A 21,378-nucleotide genomic window follows, 5' to 3' on the forward strand; every position below is an offset into this window, starting at 1 on the left:
GGTCACTGACTTGCAGAAAGTTTTCTGCGCGAGTTACTAGAATACAGGGGGTCGCCGACACTGATCTTGCATACCCCTCTACAAATGTGCAGTTGCGCCCTGCATACATACATTGTGTTGCTATAGGTAGGCTATATGAAAATTATTAGAAACATATATGCATTAAATAATATACATTTATTATTAGACACTGCTATCACATATATTTATAAAACAGTATACATTGATTTATTTGACAGAATCAGAACACTGTCTATCGTCGAATATCATATTCGTAGCAAACTGCTGAAACAATTCCACCGAGTTAGGCCTATTGTAACACAATACAACAGACGCTTAAAAATAAACATATTTTAGATTTTTAATTTAGTTTAGTCAATATTGTAGACTAGCCTGATCTTTTAAGTTTTTCTCGGCTGTTTATATAAAAGTATCATATAGTAGGCTACTGTGCATTTTGAAAGTAGTGTCAAATATCCATAATGAACATTAGAGATCCGACTTTTAATTCGTTTGTAGTCAGCCTGTCATTTCAAAGAGTCCACTACGAACATTTCCAGACGTTGCTAATACATCACCAAACGCATCGATTCACAAACACACTGTTATTAAGTAACCGATGACTTCGTCAGATTTAGCAACGAACGCCCAAACACGATAGCGAAACTTACGAAAATATAGGTCGAACGGTTTATTATCCTAGACTAGGTAGCGAACGCGTTTCAATGGCAGGGGACGAAAGTGTCTTTCTGAGAGCGAAGGATCGGAGTTATAAGGGCCTGACAGAAGGTATGGTTAGCTGATGCTAGCTAATGTCGATTTACTTTATAGATAATGCTGCAAAGCTTTGAATTATGACAGTATGTTTTGGTTCAAGGTCGTTTATGTATTTTGGAACACTGCTTGAAATCGAAGTTTACAGTCCTCTGTAAACTCGTTAGATGCTGACCGGTGTACCGAATTCCAACAAGTCACTGAAACGCGCAGAGTAGCCTACTATCGACTTCACAGCCAAGTGTTACTAACTGTAGCTATGTCAGGAATAACAAACCACTTAGCATTGAGCTGTAGATAGTTGCAGTGCAGTTTAGATAGAAACCCTGACATGTCACATGACGTACACAAAACAAAGTTAACCTAATATATTAGGGCAAATAGGTTAAAATGTGCTAAATCAGTCATTAAAAACCGGTTTTGCTTTAGGACCCAGATTTAATTTGGGTGCTAATTGGTCATTCGAGATCAAACATCAAAAGTTTATAGGGAACAAAAATCTTCTTAAAACCAAAACCAGGAACAATACACAATATGCAGATATTTACATAAGAAAATCTGACAGTTTTGTAAATGCATAAACAACATCAGAACTACTGCACTTTGCAACTAAGTACCGACTGTTCAACAGCCTGTGACATTAACTGCAAACAATATGGGTAGCATAAAAAAATTATTTGTTATTTTTAAATAAAAATAAACAAAAAAATGGTTAAAATCCTGTAAGGTGCAATTAAACGGTTAAGTATTTAGCATTGTTTTCCCTACTTTCCATGTCTATCAGAACAAAAGCCTCAGATGATTGCTTAACTTAAATTCGCAATGAATACTGATGTAAATCATAGTGAAATGGATTGTCATAATGTTTTTGATGAAGACCAAAGACCAAAATGAAAAATAAATAAACATTCATAGATAAATTGTTCACAATAACATCAATAAGATGCATTTAGAAAATAGATTTATAATTTGAAATTTGTGCGGACTATAACCTTTGATTTGGTGTTTTTCAGTGTGTACGTGTTTTGAAGTGTTTTGTCCCTATGTGGTTCCTCTGCTTGACTGTTTATGTAAATCCAGTCTGAAATCTTCATCTCAGACTAATTTCTTGCTTATTCTTTGCTTTGCGCTGGCAGTGTTGACATCTGCAAATTTTTTTCCTTTTTTTTGTGTGTGAGAGAAAAACCTACAGCAGTGACTGTTTGTGGATGCTGTGAGTTGAGTTGATATTTTAATGCTTTATCACAGGAGGCTTTTATCTTGATTTATGATTAGGTTAGCAGTATTTGAAAGCTCTGGGAGTCATCTGAGATATCCCTCTGATTTATGTTTGCTAAAAGAGGCTTGTGCTTATCGGCTGTCATGGGAGCTTTGTCTGCTCCTCTCAATTCATGTTGTTTAAAGTTGCCTGAAAATAGTTTCCAGTCTCTGGAGACTGTACATGAAAGCGTTAGACAACTAGATTCCAGGCAGCAGATGGTACATTTTAAATGCTTTTTTGAATTGGTCAGATATCATGTGTTTTTATTTTATTTATTTTAAGCAGGTTTTGTGCTTTCCCAAAGAGATGCTCGAAGCATAGCAAACACTTCAACTTGTTAGAATGACAAAACGATTGGAACAACATGGTTGCTCCATAGGGACTGATGTTGATGCAGCTCATTTGGAAATAAAATTATTATTTTTTTATAAAATGACACAATAGGTTTGGTATCCAAGAACTGATTCTTATTCAGAATTCCTTTAACAATTCTTCCACAATGCGGATTAAAAATACCATGCTGAAATACGCTGACAGTTTCCTGCATTAATTAATTAATGGTGCTCCAACAATGCTATCTAGAGTGCTGAACAGTGAGCATACACCGCAACCTGGGGCTGCACGATGTATCGTTTCAGCATCGATATCGCGATGTGCGCATGTATAGTATAGTGATCGTTAATCCATATAAACCAGGTACCAGGGTTCGAAACACAGGTGATTCTTGGATTAATTGCAAAGTTTAACCATCATACAATGAAGGTTCATCATTTGCATGTGTTTTAGGTCCTGTCTGTTTAAACATTCAAGCAATTTTAAACCATTCGAGTGCAAGAAGGCGCAAAATAGAGCTCAATTATGAACATGCGCTGTTTTCTGTGCTCATACACAGAGCCACGCAGATGCACATGAACACCGAATTCCGTTCATTTCGTCTGTTTGTGCCTGAAATGACACTTACCGGTGAAATTGTCAAAATGCATGTCTCTGCAAGTGTCCTTGTAAACACATTTGCTTAGGTGAAGCTAAACGATTGAAAAAGAAAACGGATTTGTAACAGTATATTGGTTCGCAGCAGTTTAATGATCCTGTTGCTTTCTGTGTCATGAATTTTGATCAAACAACAAAACACATAGAGAAAAATCACACATAACAGATTTAATTAGATTTAATTTATTCAGTGAAGACTATGCAGTGTTATTTTACATTTGATTATTCAAGTTCTGTACCTGAATAGTGAATACTGTTAGACTTACCTGAAAAATATAAAGCACTGTTTAGTTCAATTGTATCTTTGTTCTATTATATTTATCTATGCTTGTAATTTGTTTGTTATTTTCTGTACTGATTTACTCACCTACAAAATAGAGCTATTCAAGTCATCTGGTGATTTTTTAAATTTCATATCACAATATATATAGCAGAAAAACAAAATATCACAATGTGAGTTTTTTTCCAATATCGTGCATTCCTACTGCAACCAGTGTAGCCTGGCCACAGAATGAATGACTCTTACGAGTCAGTCCTTTTTAGTAAATGTAAAACATACTGTGCAACCAGTGTAGTTTGATTCCACAACAAATGACTCTTATTGAGCGTTTTTTTTTTTTTTGTGAATCAAAAAACATACACCAAATTCAGTGTAGCCCGGTTACCGAATGAATGAATTTTATGAAACGTTTCTTACAGTGAATCAAAAACATTAACGGCAAAAAGTGTAGCCTGGCCATACTGCAAGATACTGCACAATCTGTGTAATCTAACTCCCCAACGAATGACTTTTATGAGTCGGGTCTTTTTAGTGAATCACACAATTTATAATTGTGAGACATAAATCTTTGAGGTTATTGACTAGTTGTTCATATGACAATGTGTAGCTAAGGATAAAACAGAATCATAACATTTTTTTTCCTACTAGGCTGCACAGTCAGGATCAGGAACAGAAAGAAATTCTCTATTTTTCTTCTAGCTTTTGAGGCTTGCTGCTCTGTCAAAAACCTCTTCACACACTCAGTGTAAGTGAGTGTAGTGGAAAGCAAAGACAAGACTTGTATGATGTTCCCAGCAGGGGTATCGTCTTAATTTATATTTTGACCAAGTTTTAATGCTGGAAGTTTCTCAAAGAATCATGGGTAAAAACTGTTTCTGAGCTGTATTTGCGCTGTAAACCCTGAGGTGTGAAAATCGACTTTTTTCCTGCCGTTTTTGTTTCCTTATAACACAAGAACTGCTGTGAAGGTGTTATATACAGCTGAAGTTTCTATACGACAGGCGTGTTCCAGGTGTTAGAGCTGTGCCCTTAACTGTGACTCTCTCACTTGAGATAAAGATTTTTATAAATACTTTAAACAGTTTGATTGTTAGCATCTTATGTAATGTTTAATTATGCAAAACATTGTATGCATTATCCACAAGCACAGCATTAATAATTGAGATATTTAAAGTAGATGGTTTGTCAGCTTCAGGTTATTTTCTCCTGTTCTTTCCAGATGAACAGAAGGAGTGGAGTGGGCCCTTTTACTTCATCCAGGCTGCGGACCCCCAGCTTGGCCTGATGAAGGCGTGGAGGATTGGTGACTGTGATTCAGGAGGGGATGAGTGGACCGAGGAGGTTCAGCTCACAAAACAGGCAGTTCAGGCAATCAACAAACTACAGCCCAGACCTCGCTTCCTGGTCCTGTGTGGAGACCTGGTCCATGCTATGCCTGGTAAGCCACCTGTTCCACTGAAATGGTGCTGCTGGAATGCTAAAGGCATTTTTGCTTTCTCCAGAAATTTTAGACCTCTATAGTAAAAAATATACCTAAAAAGGTTCCAAAAGGTGGTTTTATAGCAATTTAGTAGAAGGAACATTTTGTGTACCCCAAATAACCTTTCTGTGAATAGTTCTTAAAAGAAGTAAAAGAAGAACTATTCTTAGTGTGAATAATATTTTAATAATCTGAAGAACCTTTTTCGTACATATGTATATTTTTTTGGCCACTCTCACGTGAACGCGAGTACGACAGTTAGCGGAAGTTAGAGATTACGGTTTATAAAGTTTTAAATAAGGATATTTTTCTTACACAAATGCATCAGTTCACTTCAGAAAGTCTTTATTAACCCCCCAGAGCCGTGTGGAGTACTTTTTATGATGTATGGATGTAATTTTTTGGGCTTCAAAATCTTGAAATGGCAAAACACTGCCATTATAAATCTTGGAAGAGCAAGGATATTTTTTAATATAACTCTGATTGTATTCGTCTGAAAGAAGAATAATACTTTTCTTTATAAGAAAAGATCTTAGTAATATGCCATTCAGTTTCTAGAGAAAGCTGCATAATGGAATGTTTTTCAGACATTAACTCTTAGTGTAGCAGTATTAAGTTGTATGAAATAAAGATGGCTGTGCAAAAGTTTGGGCACCCTCTCGTTTGTGTGGATTTTAATACTTGTAGTCACTTAATGCTGATTAATTGCAACACAAAAAATGTATTTGATTGACTCAATGAACCATAACACTGCAAACACAAGTCCAACCAATCATGAAAAAGGATGTTAAAGGTAGCTGATTACTATCTTTGCTTCTCCTTGATTCTCTACTTGAAAGTAACAGCATGGGAACCTCAAAAGAACTCTCTAATGACTAATTTAGGCTAATTTATCAATATGAATTAGGAGAAGGATACAAAAAATTATCACAAAGGTTTAAGGGTTACTGCCTCCACAGTCAGAAATATAGTTAGAAAATGGAAGGCAACAGAAACAGTCCTTGTGAAGGAAAGATGTGGTAGGCTGAGAAAAATATCTGAAAGGCAAAGGTGAAGAGTGGTTAAAATGGTCACAGACAAACCACAGACCACCTCCAACGAGCTCCAAGAACATATTGTTGCTGATATTGTCATTGTACATCTTTCCACAGTCCAGTGCACTTTGCACAAGTAACAGCCAAATGGAAGGGTGATGCATAATAAGACTTTTCTGCATACTGCCAGCAGGCAGAGTCGTTTGAGGTATGCAAAGGCTCACCTGGACAAGCCAAATAATGTGTTGTGGACAGATGAAACTAAGATAGAGTTATTTGGTCACAACCAGAGACGCTTTGCATGCATGGCGGAAAAAGAACACAGCATTCCAGGAGAAGAACCTGTAAAATTTGGTGGAGGGTCCATCATGCTGTGGAGCTATCTGGCAAGCACGTGTACTGGAAACCATGTCAGAGTTGAGGGTCGCATGGATTCCACCCAGTATCAGCAGATTCTTAAGAACAATGTTGAAAAATCAGTCAAGAGTTTGAAGTTACGCCAGGGTTGGTTGTTTCATCAGAACAATTGGCATTGTTCCAAATCTACCAAAGAATTCATGCTCAGACACAGATACTGTACAATGTTCTTGAATGGCCACCCCCAGTCCCCAGAATTAAATATAATTGAAAATCTATGGATTGATTTGAAGCGAGTTGAATTGAGTCCATGCTTCGGGAGCCATCAAACCTGCCTGAACTGGAGAAATTTTGCATGGAAGAATGGTCCAAAATACCTGCAGCGAGAATTCAGGGACTTATCAGTGGCTATAAGAAGCATCTACCGGCTGTTATTTCAGCAAAAGGTAGCTGTACTAAATATTGATGCCATTATTCTGTTGGGGTGGCCAAATTTTTGCACCTATGTGTTTTTGTTATGATTCATATTGCATTGTTTCTGATGATATTTCAGAACTGAAATGTTACGGTTTCCATAAGGTATAAATTATATCCAAATGAAGTTGCTGCTTCGAAAGTCCAGCAGATTATACAATGAAATTATGATAATTATCAAGGGTGCCCAAACTTTTGCATGCAACTGTATATATAGCGTGGCAACAATATAAAGTGTGAATCAGTAGAGATTCTGCTATATGGTGTATATTGCTACACAGTATATTCGTACAGTCTTAAAGTGACATCACTATAATATACCTGCTGCTGTCTGTGGTGTTAGTTTGAATCAAACAACAAAAGAAAACAAAACAATAATTCACTGCTCTTGATGTAATCTTTAGTAGTTGTATTAAAAATCAATATGTTTAATTCATACAGTGAAGACTATGCAGTGTTTAATTTTTACATTTGATTATTCAGTTTCTATAGTATTTCGTACCTGCATAGTACAACTGTCAGATAGACCAACCGGAGAAACATAAAGCACTTTATTTCTTTTGTATCTTTGTTTGTGGTATTTGTCTTATTGTTTGTAATTTGCTCATATTTTTAATAACTAATAAATAAAATATCTAATAATGAACATGAAGTAATGTTTATTTGTGAAATGCTTAGATGCTACAATACATTGTATTTATTTAAATAATATTTAATAGTTTAAATCTAAAATTAAATAATGTTTAATAGTTTGAAAAACATTTGAAAAACATTTGAAAAACAAAATTCTATATATTATATTACTATTTATATATGTTTATTATTAATATAAGCTAAATAAGTGTGTTGCATATTAGTTATTGGAAATAAACATCTTGCAATTTAACTGGTATTGCTGTTGAATACTAACATTTTTGAATTGGTTGATAGATCAATATAAAAGATTAGATGCAGGATATAAATAAGAAACAGGATTATTTAGTATTTATTAGACAAAAAGCTCACTTTAGGGTTCATTTATTTTTTGTTTATGATTGAAGAGGCAAGAGTCTTTTTTTCAAGTCTTTTCTTCTTCTGTCGTCTCTAATCTTTGAGGTGGCTATTATGAAATGGAGCTTGTGGAGCTGAGGGTCCGGCACTTATCTAATTGCCTCAGCTCAAACTGCAAAGCACACAGGGAAATAAAAAATAACCTCTGAAGGCTAGGCGGTAGTTACCTGTGAAGGTGACGAGAGTGTTTGTACATTAGGTTTCAAGTTTCGGGTCTCTGAGTCAATGTTTCTTGCGCTTGATTGTCTTGCACTTGAGTGCCAGTATCAAAGTGACAGTACATTTAAAGCTGTCATAAATGTTTCTCACCGCATGAATTTAAATCACCCAGATGTTGACAGTTACTGTTTTTTCAATGGCTGACTTATCAGATTATCCCCATTTAGGATCCGAGGGAACTCTGAAGTGTCATATTTGCTTGATTTAATATGAGCCCAGGTTTGTGGCTTCCCTGCTGGATGTAATTTATAGGTCAGGTTATGATAAGCTGCCTGTAAAGGCACAGCTATGGAACTTTATGAGGTTTGGAGACCTTTAAACGGCCTGGTGTCAACACCCATTAGTGTCAGGCCAGAAGAGCAGACAAAGGATGCCATATGCATTACACGCCATGTCTGTCATGCAGCGTGTTTCCTCTCTCTGCCCCGCACAGGCTTCACCAGACCTACGCCACTTCCTCCTCATCACTTCTTCATTAATCATTAGGGCTTTGATAGCAGAAGTCAGTGAAAGAAAACAGCTTCCTCAAGGTTTTATTTGCCTTTGCTCATCTTTGGTCTTCAATCACAATAAAAATCACAGGAAAAATAAAAACACACCAGCAGACAAATAAAAGAAAAACGGGTGTGACTCTGATCTGACAGTCTTGAGTGATGGTTGATTATATCTAGACAAGGCTGCAAAACACATGTTTTGACAAAGCTTCTATAGCAATTTTCATGGTTGACTCAAAGAATTAATTTTTCATTTTTGATTCAAAAGAAATGGTTTTGTTAAAGTCATTTCAGATACAGAATGAAATGTGTACAGTCGTTTTAATGTAGAATTTTCATTTAAAGTTTATTGCCAGTTTCCACCTCAGAGTAAAAAAATAAAATAAGGTGATGTTATTGTGAGATAAACAAGGAACTAAATACACATTTTTAAGATGCAGTTACAAGTCTAAAATTGCAATTTGTGAGAAACAAGTCACATTGTAAGATATATAGGAAAGTATTATTTTTTTGAAACAGGTGGCTTTCATATATATTTTTTTTAATTAGTGCCTTACCCTTTACCTTAACATCTCCTAATTATCCTATTATTAATTGATTATTGTTAAACATCAAATCAGATACATGTACAAAGTTATACAGTAGATTTTTTTTTAATTTAATGACATTTTATATGCCGGTTTTTGCCTCCGAGTAAACAAAAAAAAGTAAAGGGGTTACCATTAAAAATAAAAAAATAACTCATAGTTTAAAGACGCAATTACAAGACACATAAAATCACAACTGTGAGTTATAAGTCACACTATGAGATATCAAGTCACAGTCATGACTGTAAAACTTACCACACTTTCCTGTACCTTAAAATGTGCTCAAAAATCATTCTATTATTCATTTATTATTGAAGTTATACTTAAAATTATTACTCATTCAGCAGATGCACTGCCGAAAAGAGTTCTTGCCTAGCCTGGTGTTAACAGCAGGTGCTGTTTTGTAACCACTTGTAAACATTGCATAACCTACGGTTTGTGTCTTTTTACGTTATACACATGGCTGGGTGATAAATAAACTCAGTGCCATGTTAAAAACAAATAAAAAATATAGTTAATATTTTAACAAACAAGTGTTAAAATTCTTCCACTATATACAAAAGTGCAAATTATGAGGGTGTGCAAAAGAAAAATAAATGATTATTGGATGATACGACCATAATAGCAATATGTATGTGTTATAAAGTTCATATGCACGGGATGCATTTCTGCTGTGTTGTTAGTGTTGCAGGCCCCTGGCAGATTCCTCATTAAGTGTATGGATAGTTTGGGTGTAGGAGCTCCTCCAGAACCTCTCAGTATTGACCCCAAGGCTTTGCTAGGCTTTTTCTGACTGCAGCAGTGAGAAGAGGCTGTTGTTGGATGGCAGGGATCCGTAATGATTTATTTTTTTTGCTTTAGTCGTGCTCTTCCTGGTGTGGTTATCCTGCAGGTTGGGTTGTATACCCTCTGTGATTCATTCAGACCATCACACCTTGAGCAGGTTCTGTGTTGTGCAGCTCACACAATAGACAGTAATACTACTTGACAGGAGGCTATAGTGCACCTGTAAAAGAGTATCTGTATCTTGGGGGACATCCCAAACTTCTCCTGGGAAAAGAGGCATTGCTGTGTCTTTGTGATCAACTTTTTCTTTCGACTCACATAAACTCGAAGCAGGCATCCTTGAATTCTGCAGTTTCAACTGCTGGAAGCTTGCTGTATATTTTTGATTGAGGATCTTACAGAGAGCTTGTGGAGACGTTCCACCATATTCCTCAATGGTGGAATATGTCAATCTGATTTGAAGTTTCACCCCAAAATGAAAATTATGTCATCATTTACTTTGTCATTAAAAAGCCATATGACCCACTCCACACAGTAAAATTGAATGGTGACCGGATGACTAAATGTAAAATAAAAGTAATCCAAACAACTTTTGTGCTATATTCCAAGTCTTCTCAAACCATATGTTAGCTTTGTGTAAGCAACAGATTGTTAAATTAAATTGTTATTCAAGAAATTTTCTCAGCAATTCTGAAATCTCATTCGCATTCACGTATGCCTAAGAGGTCGGTAAGATTTTATGTATTTGAAAGAAACATTTTATTTAATCAAAAATACAGTAAAAGCAGTAATATTGTGTACATTATGTATGCTCGTAACCATTTGTGACACACTTTGAATATGTGCACATTCAAATCACACTAATATAATGACATTTTTCAATTAATAATTTGTTAATTTATATCTACTTCATGGCCCTGGTCACCATTTACTTACATTATATGGAAAAGAGCAGCAAAAACATCCTGCCTAACATCTCTTTTTGTGGTTTATGGAAGAAAAATCATACTGTTTTGGTAACGACATGAGAGTTAGTGAAAGAACTTTAATTCTTAGGTGAAGTATCCCTTTTTATGACCGTTGTATTGGCTATCTCAAGGTTTAGAACAACCCTGTCAGTCAATATTTCCTTCATTAAACACGTGCTGTGACTCTTCAAACCTCATTGGCGACCAAATCTGATTTTATTTCAGCCATTCTACCTCCTGTGTTCTGTCTGCGATAATGAACAGTCAGCGGCAGCATGTTGGACAAGTAAAGTTCCACTCGGTAATTGAAGGGCCGCTCCATGATATCGGCACAGAATCCTTGTGAGCTTTCCGGTTCAAGGACTTCTCCTGACTGGCAGCAGGAGAGATCATCGAGGGAGGTGATTAGATTAGGAGAGCACTGAACCTGATGCTTTCCTTATGGGGACTATAAAAACGTTTGCCTGCTGCCTGTAGACTTGTGTGTGCTGTGGTAGGGGACAACTCAGAAAGTGAGGTGGAGGTTTTCATATCCTTCTGTTTCACCTTCCACATACGTAAGGTTTTTAATTGCTGTTGAAAGTGGATAAAAGTGAAGTTCTCTGAGGAGCAGCTGCACATCAGTGGGCTGACCAGGGGGAAATCAGCTCTGGAAGAGCCCTCTCTTCTCTGTATGTTTAACTGATAGAGATCTCTTTTGGGAGAGATTTTAATAGATTTCTGTGGGATTTGGCACAGCTGGGAGAAATGGGGGACCTGTTGAAATTGAATGTTACGTAACTCAGAGAGAAAGTCAAAGTGTGGCTCAGATTCAGCATTGATAATGGCATTGATCACAAAGTAAGAGTAGTAATTGGCCTATTCTCACCAAGTACACTTGCTAACACATAAAAAAAGAAGTTGCTTCAATGCAATTTATTTTTATTTATTTGAAGCCATAATGAAAATTCTGTAATTTATTATTAAGTAGTAATTTATTATTTATCTTTTTTAATTTAGTCTATTATCTATTTTGAAACCTGTATGACCTTTGCCACACAAAAAAAGAGTTATATGGGCTACTTTTTTATTGTTGGCTTTTTTTTTCTGTGGTCATGGAAATTATTAACCATTGTCACTTTGTCAGTGGAAAAGATCTGTGTATCGCCATCATGACAGGAAGTACCATTTGGAAAAGAATAACTTTTACATCTAGCATACCAATTCTTTATGCCAGACTCTCTCGCGTTCTATCTTTGTATGCATGTGAGAGAAAACAGTCATAGGACACAACATACAGTGAATGTATATTTGTTCTGAACTACTAAGGCTATTTTTAGCCTCTCTTTAACCCACCGGCAGGTGAAATATAACAATTTACTAGCCAGTGGCTATTGACAGGCATTCTTTAGCATCCTGATGCGCAATTTGGTCGCATATGTGTGTGATTTGCTTGCATTGTAGAGGGTTGCTTGATAATAATTTACAAAAAAAATGGATCAAAATTTTTAGTACACATTTTAGTAAGGTGTTGGAAAGGCAGTTAATTCTCTCCATAGACTAGAATCATGGTCTGTTGGTTTAGTTTTCTTTGTCTAGCATTCACAACACCACAGTCACTAATGCCAACTCTAATTTCAACTCTGCTACTCATTGAGTTTCAAATTCACAGCAGGCAATTAGCAAGATGCCCTATTTGTCATATTAGAGGTAACCTAAGGCTGTTATTAATGAGCTTCAAAACTCATCGCTTGACAGTCTGCCTTTACTTTAGAGAAATGCGGTTAGACTGGATGCTTTCCTATCTTCTGTATGAGACAGAAACTTTATTCTGAATCCTCCACATATTGCCTACTTCAGTATTCTTTTGAAGATGGAAAGAGCCATTGAAGATAGTATTTATGTACTATCACATGCCTCATGTCTGGTGCTGCATCTTATTTTCCACTGAAAGCCGACTGTTCCTGCTATGTTCATTGCTGCTGTGCTCAATATTGCTCCGGAGGATTTAACTGTAGTTTTTATGTATATAGTCTTTTTTGCTCCTGTTATGCAGTTATCTCTTATTCCAGAGAAGAAAATATAAATGTATGTTTGGGATAATGTGTGGAAATATAAAAAAATAGGTCAAATGAAAATATAAATATTATAAATAATTTTGCTGAATATCCTGTTGTATGGAGCTCATTAAGGAATTAAATTGGGTTGCAGATGTTATTTTATTGACATGCTAAGACATACAGTACTTACTTAAATGAGGCTTTTCAACCAAGAAAAATCTCTTAATTTTTCAGGATGTCCGTTCAGAGAAGAACAGGTTAAGGACCTCAAAGAAGCACTGAGAGGAAGTGACCCCGACATTCCTCTAGTGTTCGTCAGTGGCAACCACGATCTTGGCAACACACCCACTCCGGAGAGCGTGGAGCAGTTCTGCCGTGACTGGGGCGATGATTACTTTAGTTTTTGGGTGGGTGGGGTGTTGTGTTTGGTGTTGAACTCTCAGTTCTTCTTCGACTCATCAGGCTGCCCTGAGTTAATGGAGGCCCATGAGGTCTGGCTGGAGAGCCAGCTGCAAAGAGCCATCCATACCCCCTCCCGCCACGTGCTTGTCTTCCAGCACATTCCGCTCTTCCTCCATAAACCTGACGAAGAGGATGACTACTTCAACCTGCAGAAGGGAATCAGAGAGCGCTTGATCCAGAGATTCAAACAAGCAGGTGAGAAGAAAGCACTTGAGCTTTACACATCAAACAAGACAAGTTGCATGTGTTCATATCTCACGTCAAAAAGTATCGTAGAATACTCTTTGTCTTTAGGAATGCCATATACTCAGAATTTTGTTTAGCCTTTTCCCGAAAATATGTTAAATAGTAATCAAAATATTTTTTCCAACAGTTTTTTTTTTATTTTATTTTATATATGTATCTTTTTATTTTATATATGTATCTTTTTGTTGTCATAAGAACAACAATACTTAAATTATATTGATTTGCATTTTTCACATTGCTTTCACGAGGCATAAATGAACAGTTTTAGTTCTCAGTTATATAATAAGAAATATAAATCTGCTTTTAAGTAAGTGACTTGTGGTTTGTTTCTGACTGATTCGCCAAATGATTTGATAAAAAAAACAAAGCACCAACTGATTTATTTGTTTGTGAATTGAACAGAAAGGGTAATATATCAGTAGTATATATATTAACTAGTGTACATTACGGATCAGTGTACAGTAAGCCTACAAACAAAATAATTTGTTAATTTAATTTATTTTATTTTTTTTTTCAGTGAAGAGTGTGAACTTTTCATATTCAACAAAACAGTTCTATATACATATATATATATATATGCACTGTAAGGAATTTAACTCTTTTATTTTAGCTCTTTTCAGAGGGGGAATCGAATCTGAAGATTCAAAATCAACCTGATTGAACTGATTCCAAATTTGATAATTTACACTTGATCTACCGTTCGTCCAGCGAGACGTTAACATCAGTATATCTTACCAGTTTGAATATTTGTACTATCCCTGGCCAAAGGTTAATACATGCTTGTGATCATTTATAAGCTACGAGCTAGGTAGCCGGATCTGGGCAGGGTTTAACTTTAAAAATACACGACACAAGACAATACTTCTTTATAAATTAAACAAAAGTTTATTTGCTATTCTATGGCACATTAAACTAAGCTAAAACGCACACACACACATACACATACACATACACACAAAAGGTTCAGGAAATGAGTTGCTGCATTTGCATGAAGTTCCCAAAGTTCTAATACTCGTTTTCTACGAGTTCTTTAAATTCAACCTGAGAAAACTCATAAAAGCAGAGACTTGGCTTATGTTTACTGCTTAAACTCAATTCAGCACCAGTTCAGCAAGAGATGAAAAGATTTTGTGTGTTACGTGCATTTGCGCTGGAAAGCCGAGAGGGATTTCACATTTCACAGAGCCTCTGATTGGTTGCCGATCTGTCGTTTGGATGACGTCCTTTTGGGAGATCCCTCTGGTGAATGGAAGTTGCCTTGTGACGTAGGAGCTTTGAAAGTCGGTTGCCTTAGGCACGGAGAGTGATGCTTGGAGTTCTTCTGAGAGAGTCAGAGTTTGCAAGACTTTAGGCTTTTGAAGATCTCTGGCAGTCACGAAGTTTCAACAAAATGTTTGAGTTCTGGATGACCTGATCGCTTGATGGTGCAGTGTGTGTGCGCGACTTGGAGCGCGATTTAACACAAAGGCGAAAAGGCACTGAATCCGTTCGGACATTGGGTTTTTGATCCAGCTGCATAAGTCCGTCCCACAGGTTGTGGTTCCAATCAGATATTGGCTGCAGGGCAGGGCCACGCCCCGCAAGGTTCTTCTTCATGCATAAATTAACATGATGCTTCAATTTATCACATGGGAACATCCTTGCCAGATTTTATTAATACTTCTATAAAGTCTCTTAATGCAAGTATCGTACATATTTCCCACTTCTCATTCATACCAAAGTTTCGCACATAAAATAAGCTTTCATTCAAGCTCAAATATCGGGTAGTTTGCATACACATTAATAATCTTATCTACTAAAAGGGGTTATAAAACATTGGTTAAACTTGCACCGATTACAGGAAACACATCAAGCATATATAAGACATAAAACATATTATTTGTGAATATAGTTCCCCTTTTATACTTTTAAATTATTTGAAATGATTGTCTTTTAAAATCGTCATGCAAGGTTCTGTTTCTTTTGTTGTAAGAATACTTTAATCTCTCATTTTATATATGCTGTGTGTTCATGGAAATCGAGTAGTGTGTAAATGAGTCGGGAGCTGTAGTGGGCGACAGAGAGGGGCTTGATCGGAGCACTGACACGTCCACTTTTACCATTTCCACTTTCTAATTTCTCAATGATCAAAACACGAAGGATGAAAAAATGAGGAATTTGCTTGAAAAAAATAAACCAATCCTCTTGGAGATCAGAGATCACTGTCAGAGGAAAACACAGCCACTGCCCACAAACTCATTTTTCCGGGCTCCTTGAGCTCGTAGATTTAATATCGTGCTGCAGATTATATTTGTATGATTTAAACTGCATTTTCTAAAAGGCAGAGTGACTGTGAGAAGATTATCTTTTTTTGAGACATCTGCCTTGGGGGAAAACATGCTGATCACTCCAGATGTCTGTTAGCTTTTTGAGGTTTGTACAGTGGGTGGCATTTTTAATGAATACATATAATATACAGTTCCTGATGTCACAAGCTGTTTACAGACCTATATTCCTCTGCAGCACTGACATAGCAGTAAAATAATGTCCGTCAGGTCCTCTGTGCTTTGTGATAAGCTTTGTGTTAATCATAAAAATTATTGTGTAGCAGCAGGGTTGGGAAACAGTGTGGACTGAACTTGTCTTGTTTTTTGTAGATCCTGGAACATAAGTGTAGAGTCTGAATGAAAAGCCCAACAATATCCCCCAGAATTGTCCCTTCGCTAAGTCCTTCCTTAAAAAAAATTATTGACCAATCCTACATGAGAAATTTTTTACTATCTGGCTTTTCAATCAAACTATCGTTGGAGGGGCCTGTCTGTGTGACGTCACCAGTGTTGGGGAGTAACTAGTTACATGTAACGGCGTTACGTAATTTAATTACAAAATAAATGTAACTGTTGAATTCGCCATTCGATTATTAAATCTCGAATAAATCATGAATCGGTTAGTCGTGGCAATGCTTCGGCTCGCACGCGCGCTCTCCGCGCCTCCGCCACACGGTTTGGATCAGAGTAATTCAAACAACTTGTAAAAGTGCATGTTGCATCCTATGACCCCTTTAAATAGTTTTTTTGACTAATCTGGTTATGTTTACAGCTACCAATAAGACAGTAGAACTTATATCTATTTAAGTTTTTCTCACTGTATAAATACATTGCACATTTTTTCTCCCTAAATCAGATATATTTGGGTATGATTATAGGGTGTTTTGAACACCTGAATACTTGGGATGCATTTTTTTCACTCATATGCACAGAAGAAACCCATGAGACATTTTTTTGTTTTACTTTCAAGTCTATCCTAATGGCATCTTTTATAAGGCTGTAATTTCAACACTGAAGAGCCATGGTTAAGCGAAGTTTAAATGTTTGTGTGCATCGTAAAAACCCTTGAATGCATCTTATTGGTAAATGTACTCTTGACAACAGCACTAAACATACAAGTAAAAAGAGAGCTTGTGCTATCTTAAAAGGCAACTTGTGTTTTTGAGCTCCCATTGCATTGTATTATAATGCAAAAACGTTTCTCACACTGCCAGTGGTGCTATCTTGTAGTGTGTTAATTAGCAGTGATAAGCCAAGTGTTTCCTCTGCTATTTCAGCTGTCTTAAGGTCATTCAGCACACGCCAGTAGAAATGAGAGTGAGAATTGGTTAATCAACAGAATGCTTGTCATCTGCTGAGAATTGTAGGTAAGCTGGCAAGCGTGTTGTTTCAGGCAGACATTGAAGAATAGTGTGTTCTGTGGAGGTTACATTGTGATGGAGTGCCCATTGTTATCAGATATCCTTTACGAGAGGCTTGGCTGGGTTTTTGTGTATCTCAAGGTCTTGCATCATTGTACGGAATGTTTCAGGGGCTTAAAAAGATAACTAGCAACTGAACATTTAGCAAAAATGGTCTGAACAGGGTCGGTCCACAAGCCTTGGATTGCATTTTTCTTCGACTATTATGTCTTTGATCGGTAATTTGGGTTAAAGGAATAGTTCCACCCAAAATGAAAATCCATTATTAATGCGTTAATGCATTAATTTTAAATAATTGCTTCTGGCCAACATATGAGTCCATAATCCATAATCATGCTGACATATTTGATTAGAACTGTTTTTGACTGTTTTCAATTGTAAACGGTGCTTGATCGGTGCATATTTCTCTCCTGATTTAGACAAGTCAACTTTTTAACTGAATCGGGGCGGACTTAGTGATTTAAAGTGAAAAGTGATGTGACATGTCACAGTGAGCAGTTGGGGGTTCGGTGCCTTGCTCAAGGGCACCTCAGTCGTGGTATTGAAGGTGGGAGAGAGCGCTGTACATTCACTCACCCCACCTACAACCCCTGCTGGTACGAGACTCGAACCCGCAACCTTTGGGTTACGAGTCCGACTCTCTAACCATTAGGCCACGACTTCCCCTCATTTTTTGGGGGCCCCAACACAATAACTAAGCATGTTCTTTTATGCCTAACACTTGTGTTGCTTGCTCTCTCGTATAGTTTATTTACCTTTTCACAACTTAAGTAAATAATGAATTAACCTGATGCTATTCTAAAGCCATATTAGACTTATTTTTATTTGTGGATCACAAAAGAAGACATGATTGAAAAAAAAATGCTTGTACTTGTCCATTTAATGAAGTAACCTTCTTAAATCTTTTTACAAAAAGGATTCAAATATAATAAAATTATCCAATGCAGCTTGTTCCGTATTCCACGTGTTCTTAAGGCATATGGTAGGGTTTGCCAAGAAACAAATTAAAAATGTAATCTATTATTAAGTGAAAATCCCCAGTCAGTGTATTCGTGCATTTGTATGAGTGTGCAGCAGTTTGCGCCGGTGCGCATAGGAAAAGCACACAAGCGAGTCATTTTGAAACATCAAGACAAATAAAATGACACAAAACACGATACTTTCTTCTCTGAGGTTAATATATCCGTTCTGAGACAGTCAGGAGGATTATACAGCCTAGAAAGTGCGCAAAGAGCGCTCCCTCTATAATCACTAAAAGCTGTCATTCACTTCAGTTCATCGCGATCTCACAACGTCCCGTTAATCATTGAAGCTGTCTGCATTGCACATTGAATCGCTTATTTAGATCGTATCTACACAGTTATACTGAGAGGATTCGCAAGCTTGCAGAACTTGGCACTTGACAAAAACTCTGCGATTTGAGTGACGAGTGAAAATTTGACACTCTCCAGAACACAAATACACACTGGAGCATTTGCCAAATATGTTTCGCCAATTTCAGATTCCCCCTGATTCCCCGGGGCCCTAAGCGGCCACTTACCTCGCAAGTCCACCCCTGAACTGAATAAAGCAATATTATGGACAGAGGACTCATATTTTATCTAGAAACAATGATCTGTTTATTACAAACACTCAGCTTTTTGCTTCACAAAACATTAATTGATGGACTGGAGTCATGTGGATTACTTGTGAATTATAAGCTGTTTGATGTCTCATTCTGACGGCACCCATTCACTGCAGAGGATCCATTGGTGAGCAAGTGATGTAATGCTAAATTTCTCCAAATCTGTTCCGATGAAGAAACAAACTAATCTACATCTTGGAAGGCCTAAAGGAGAGTGAATGTTCAACAGTTTTTTTTTTTTTTTTGGGTGAACTGTTCCTTTAAGCTAAACTGCAGATGGTAGAAACTTAATTTACTTTGTTTTTCATTCAACTTTGTACTGATTAAAAACTCAATAATAAATAATAACAGTAAGCTGTTAATTATTTTCATGTTATATCATGGCTGATAAATAGCCATTATTAAGGTTCTTTTATTTTGTATAAATACATTTAAAATATAACACTAAAAACTAAAATCAATCCTTTTAAATGCGCCAGTGAATTGTCACAACATTATAATGTACAGTATAGTATGACACTGTATATTCATTTTGACATTTACAAAGGTTACTTTTAACAGTGTTGTTAAATTTTTAGTGTTTTTAAAGAATACGTAAGCAGCGAAAGTAATCTAAATCTAAAAATTGAGAAAATGAACAGGAACAATTAAATATCCAATACTGATCTATATAGATAAATTAACAAAAACCGCGCGCGCGCACACACACACACACACACACACACACACACACACATTTTCAAGCACGTTTTGCAAGTGACAATCATATAATGTATCCTACATATGTTTTTCCAGATAAGAAACAGCTCCACTGTGTATAGGAATCAGCTTGATTGAAATTGCCAAGCACTATGCCAGTTGCCTTTCATGCATATTTGGATGAAATCATAATTACACAACACACAAAACTCCATCCCCCATTTAGAGAGTCTACAGTGATAAATGGGTGCGATACATGACCGGCATAAGCAATGTTCTCCTTGCACAAAATCATTTTGTACTTCCTTATGTCTTGCAAATTATTTCTGGTAGATTTTGTGCATAATGTATCCCAGTGGCCTAATGACAGCACACACAACCCTCAAACTAAACCGTTAATGCAGTCTGAGTGGTTTGAATAGATGAGACGAGATGAGGATTTACATATCATCCAAATCTGGCAGATCCGTTAGTTCTGTGGCTGGGAATAGAGACTCTGGTAGCACTTTAGTGTGTCTCCAGAGAACTGAACACAGAACGGCATCATACTTCCTTATTGGACTAGATCTCTGGCTTATTTTATGTGAATGTTTGTTTATTTTTAGTATGTACTGTTCTCTCACATTCTCAGCAAATTTCACCTCTCTCAGCTAAAAGGCATGTTGATCCCTAGATACTACTCTTCTTGCAGTAATGAGCCCATTAATTAACAGGAAGATAAATGGGATTTTGTCAAATGTATCTACAAGATGTGAAATAAAAGGAATTCATGAGATGGAAATAAGTCGCTGCAAGCAGTGGACAAAGTTCTGGAGGAATTTACTCTGGAAGCAGTAAAGAAGGGTGCTGCCATTCTGTTCATAGTACTGCTGTTAGTGTAGAATCCCAAAATTCCCAGCAGGTTTTGATCATCTTTAGATGGATATCTTCTTATAAACATGCAGAAACTTCTGACATTACAACAAATCTCCACAACTAAATCCATCACAGCACTGTTTGTTGTTAAGAGATCACAGCTTATTAATCAGCCTGATAACAGAACTGGTGGGAGTATGGACACACTGATATGTTCACAGCCAAAAATCACAACCGAGAAAATAAGCGACTGCAAGCATGCTGAGACACTGTCGCAAAAATGCATACATTTTTATGGCATACAAAGCAAAACAATCTCCAAACAGAGAGAGACAGACTAATGTGATTACATGAACAGAGGAAAAAACTGTTTATTTTTAAATCTTGAGATGATAATGGAAAAAGACCTTCTATTGTAGCATTAAAAGCATAAATACCTTTTTTTGTATTTGATAAACTCTCTTATATAAAATGAAAGTACCAATTAAGGTCAAATGCCTGTAAGCCCTCTTTAAAATATTGTTTTTTTGGGCTATTCCACCTAGGGCTGGGCGATATAGCTAAAAAATGTATCAACGATATAATGTTTCATATCGTTCGGTATCGATAATTATTGACATTTTTATAACCTTTTTTAAAACAAAGAGCAATAGACAAAAATGTTTACATTTAACCACTGTATTTTTAATACAGAGACAAACAACAAAAAATGTTTTTGTTTTAACAGTCAAACACAAAATAAAAATTTAACAAATATCTCATTTCTAATGTTTTATATGCAGATTAAATAGGTTAAACTTTTGGCTTGTTTCCCGAGGCCACAGGAGGGCGCAATGAGCAAAACAATGCAGGGCATTAAATTGCCGATGCAAATAACTGTCTATAAAAAACGTGCATTACGTCTAAATTAACTCATAAAAATCAAATATAATTTCGTAAATTGCATAAACAATTATGAACAAAACAGCATCA

The 21,378-nt window shown here is 36.4% G+C and overlaps 1 protein-coding gene across 1 annotated transcript in view; it reads left to right on the plus strand.

Moving 5' to 3' along the window:
- The first annotated feature begins 569 nt into the window (after positions 1–569).
- The window catches only part of cpped1 (calcineurin-like phosphoesterase domain containing 1), a 25,639-nt gene continuing 4,830 nt past the window's right edge, over positions 570–21,378 (plus strand). Inside the window, exons 1-3 of the mRNA XM_016490982.1 lie at positions 570–789; positions 4,525–4,743; positions 13,028–13,450. Coding sequence (XP_016346468.1) covers positions 726–789; positions 4,525–4,743; positions 13,028–13,450 — 706 coding nt within the window. The 5' untranslated portion in view covers positions 570–725. The remainder of the gene's footprint in view (positions 790–4,524; positions 4,744–13,027; positions 13,451–21,378) is intronic.

This window comes from Sinocyclocheilus anshuiensis, unplaced genomic scaffold, assembly GCF_001515605.1.
Source record: "Sinocyclocheilus anshuiensis isolate Anshui unplaced genomic scaffold, SAMN03320099.WGS_v1.1 scaffold726, whole genome shotgun sequence".
Lineage (NCBI taxonomy): Eukaryota > Metazoa > Chordata > Actinopteri > Cypriniformes > Cyprinidae > Sinocyclocheilus > Sinocyclocheilus anshuiensis.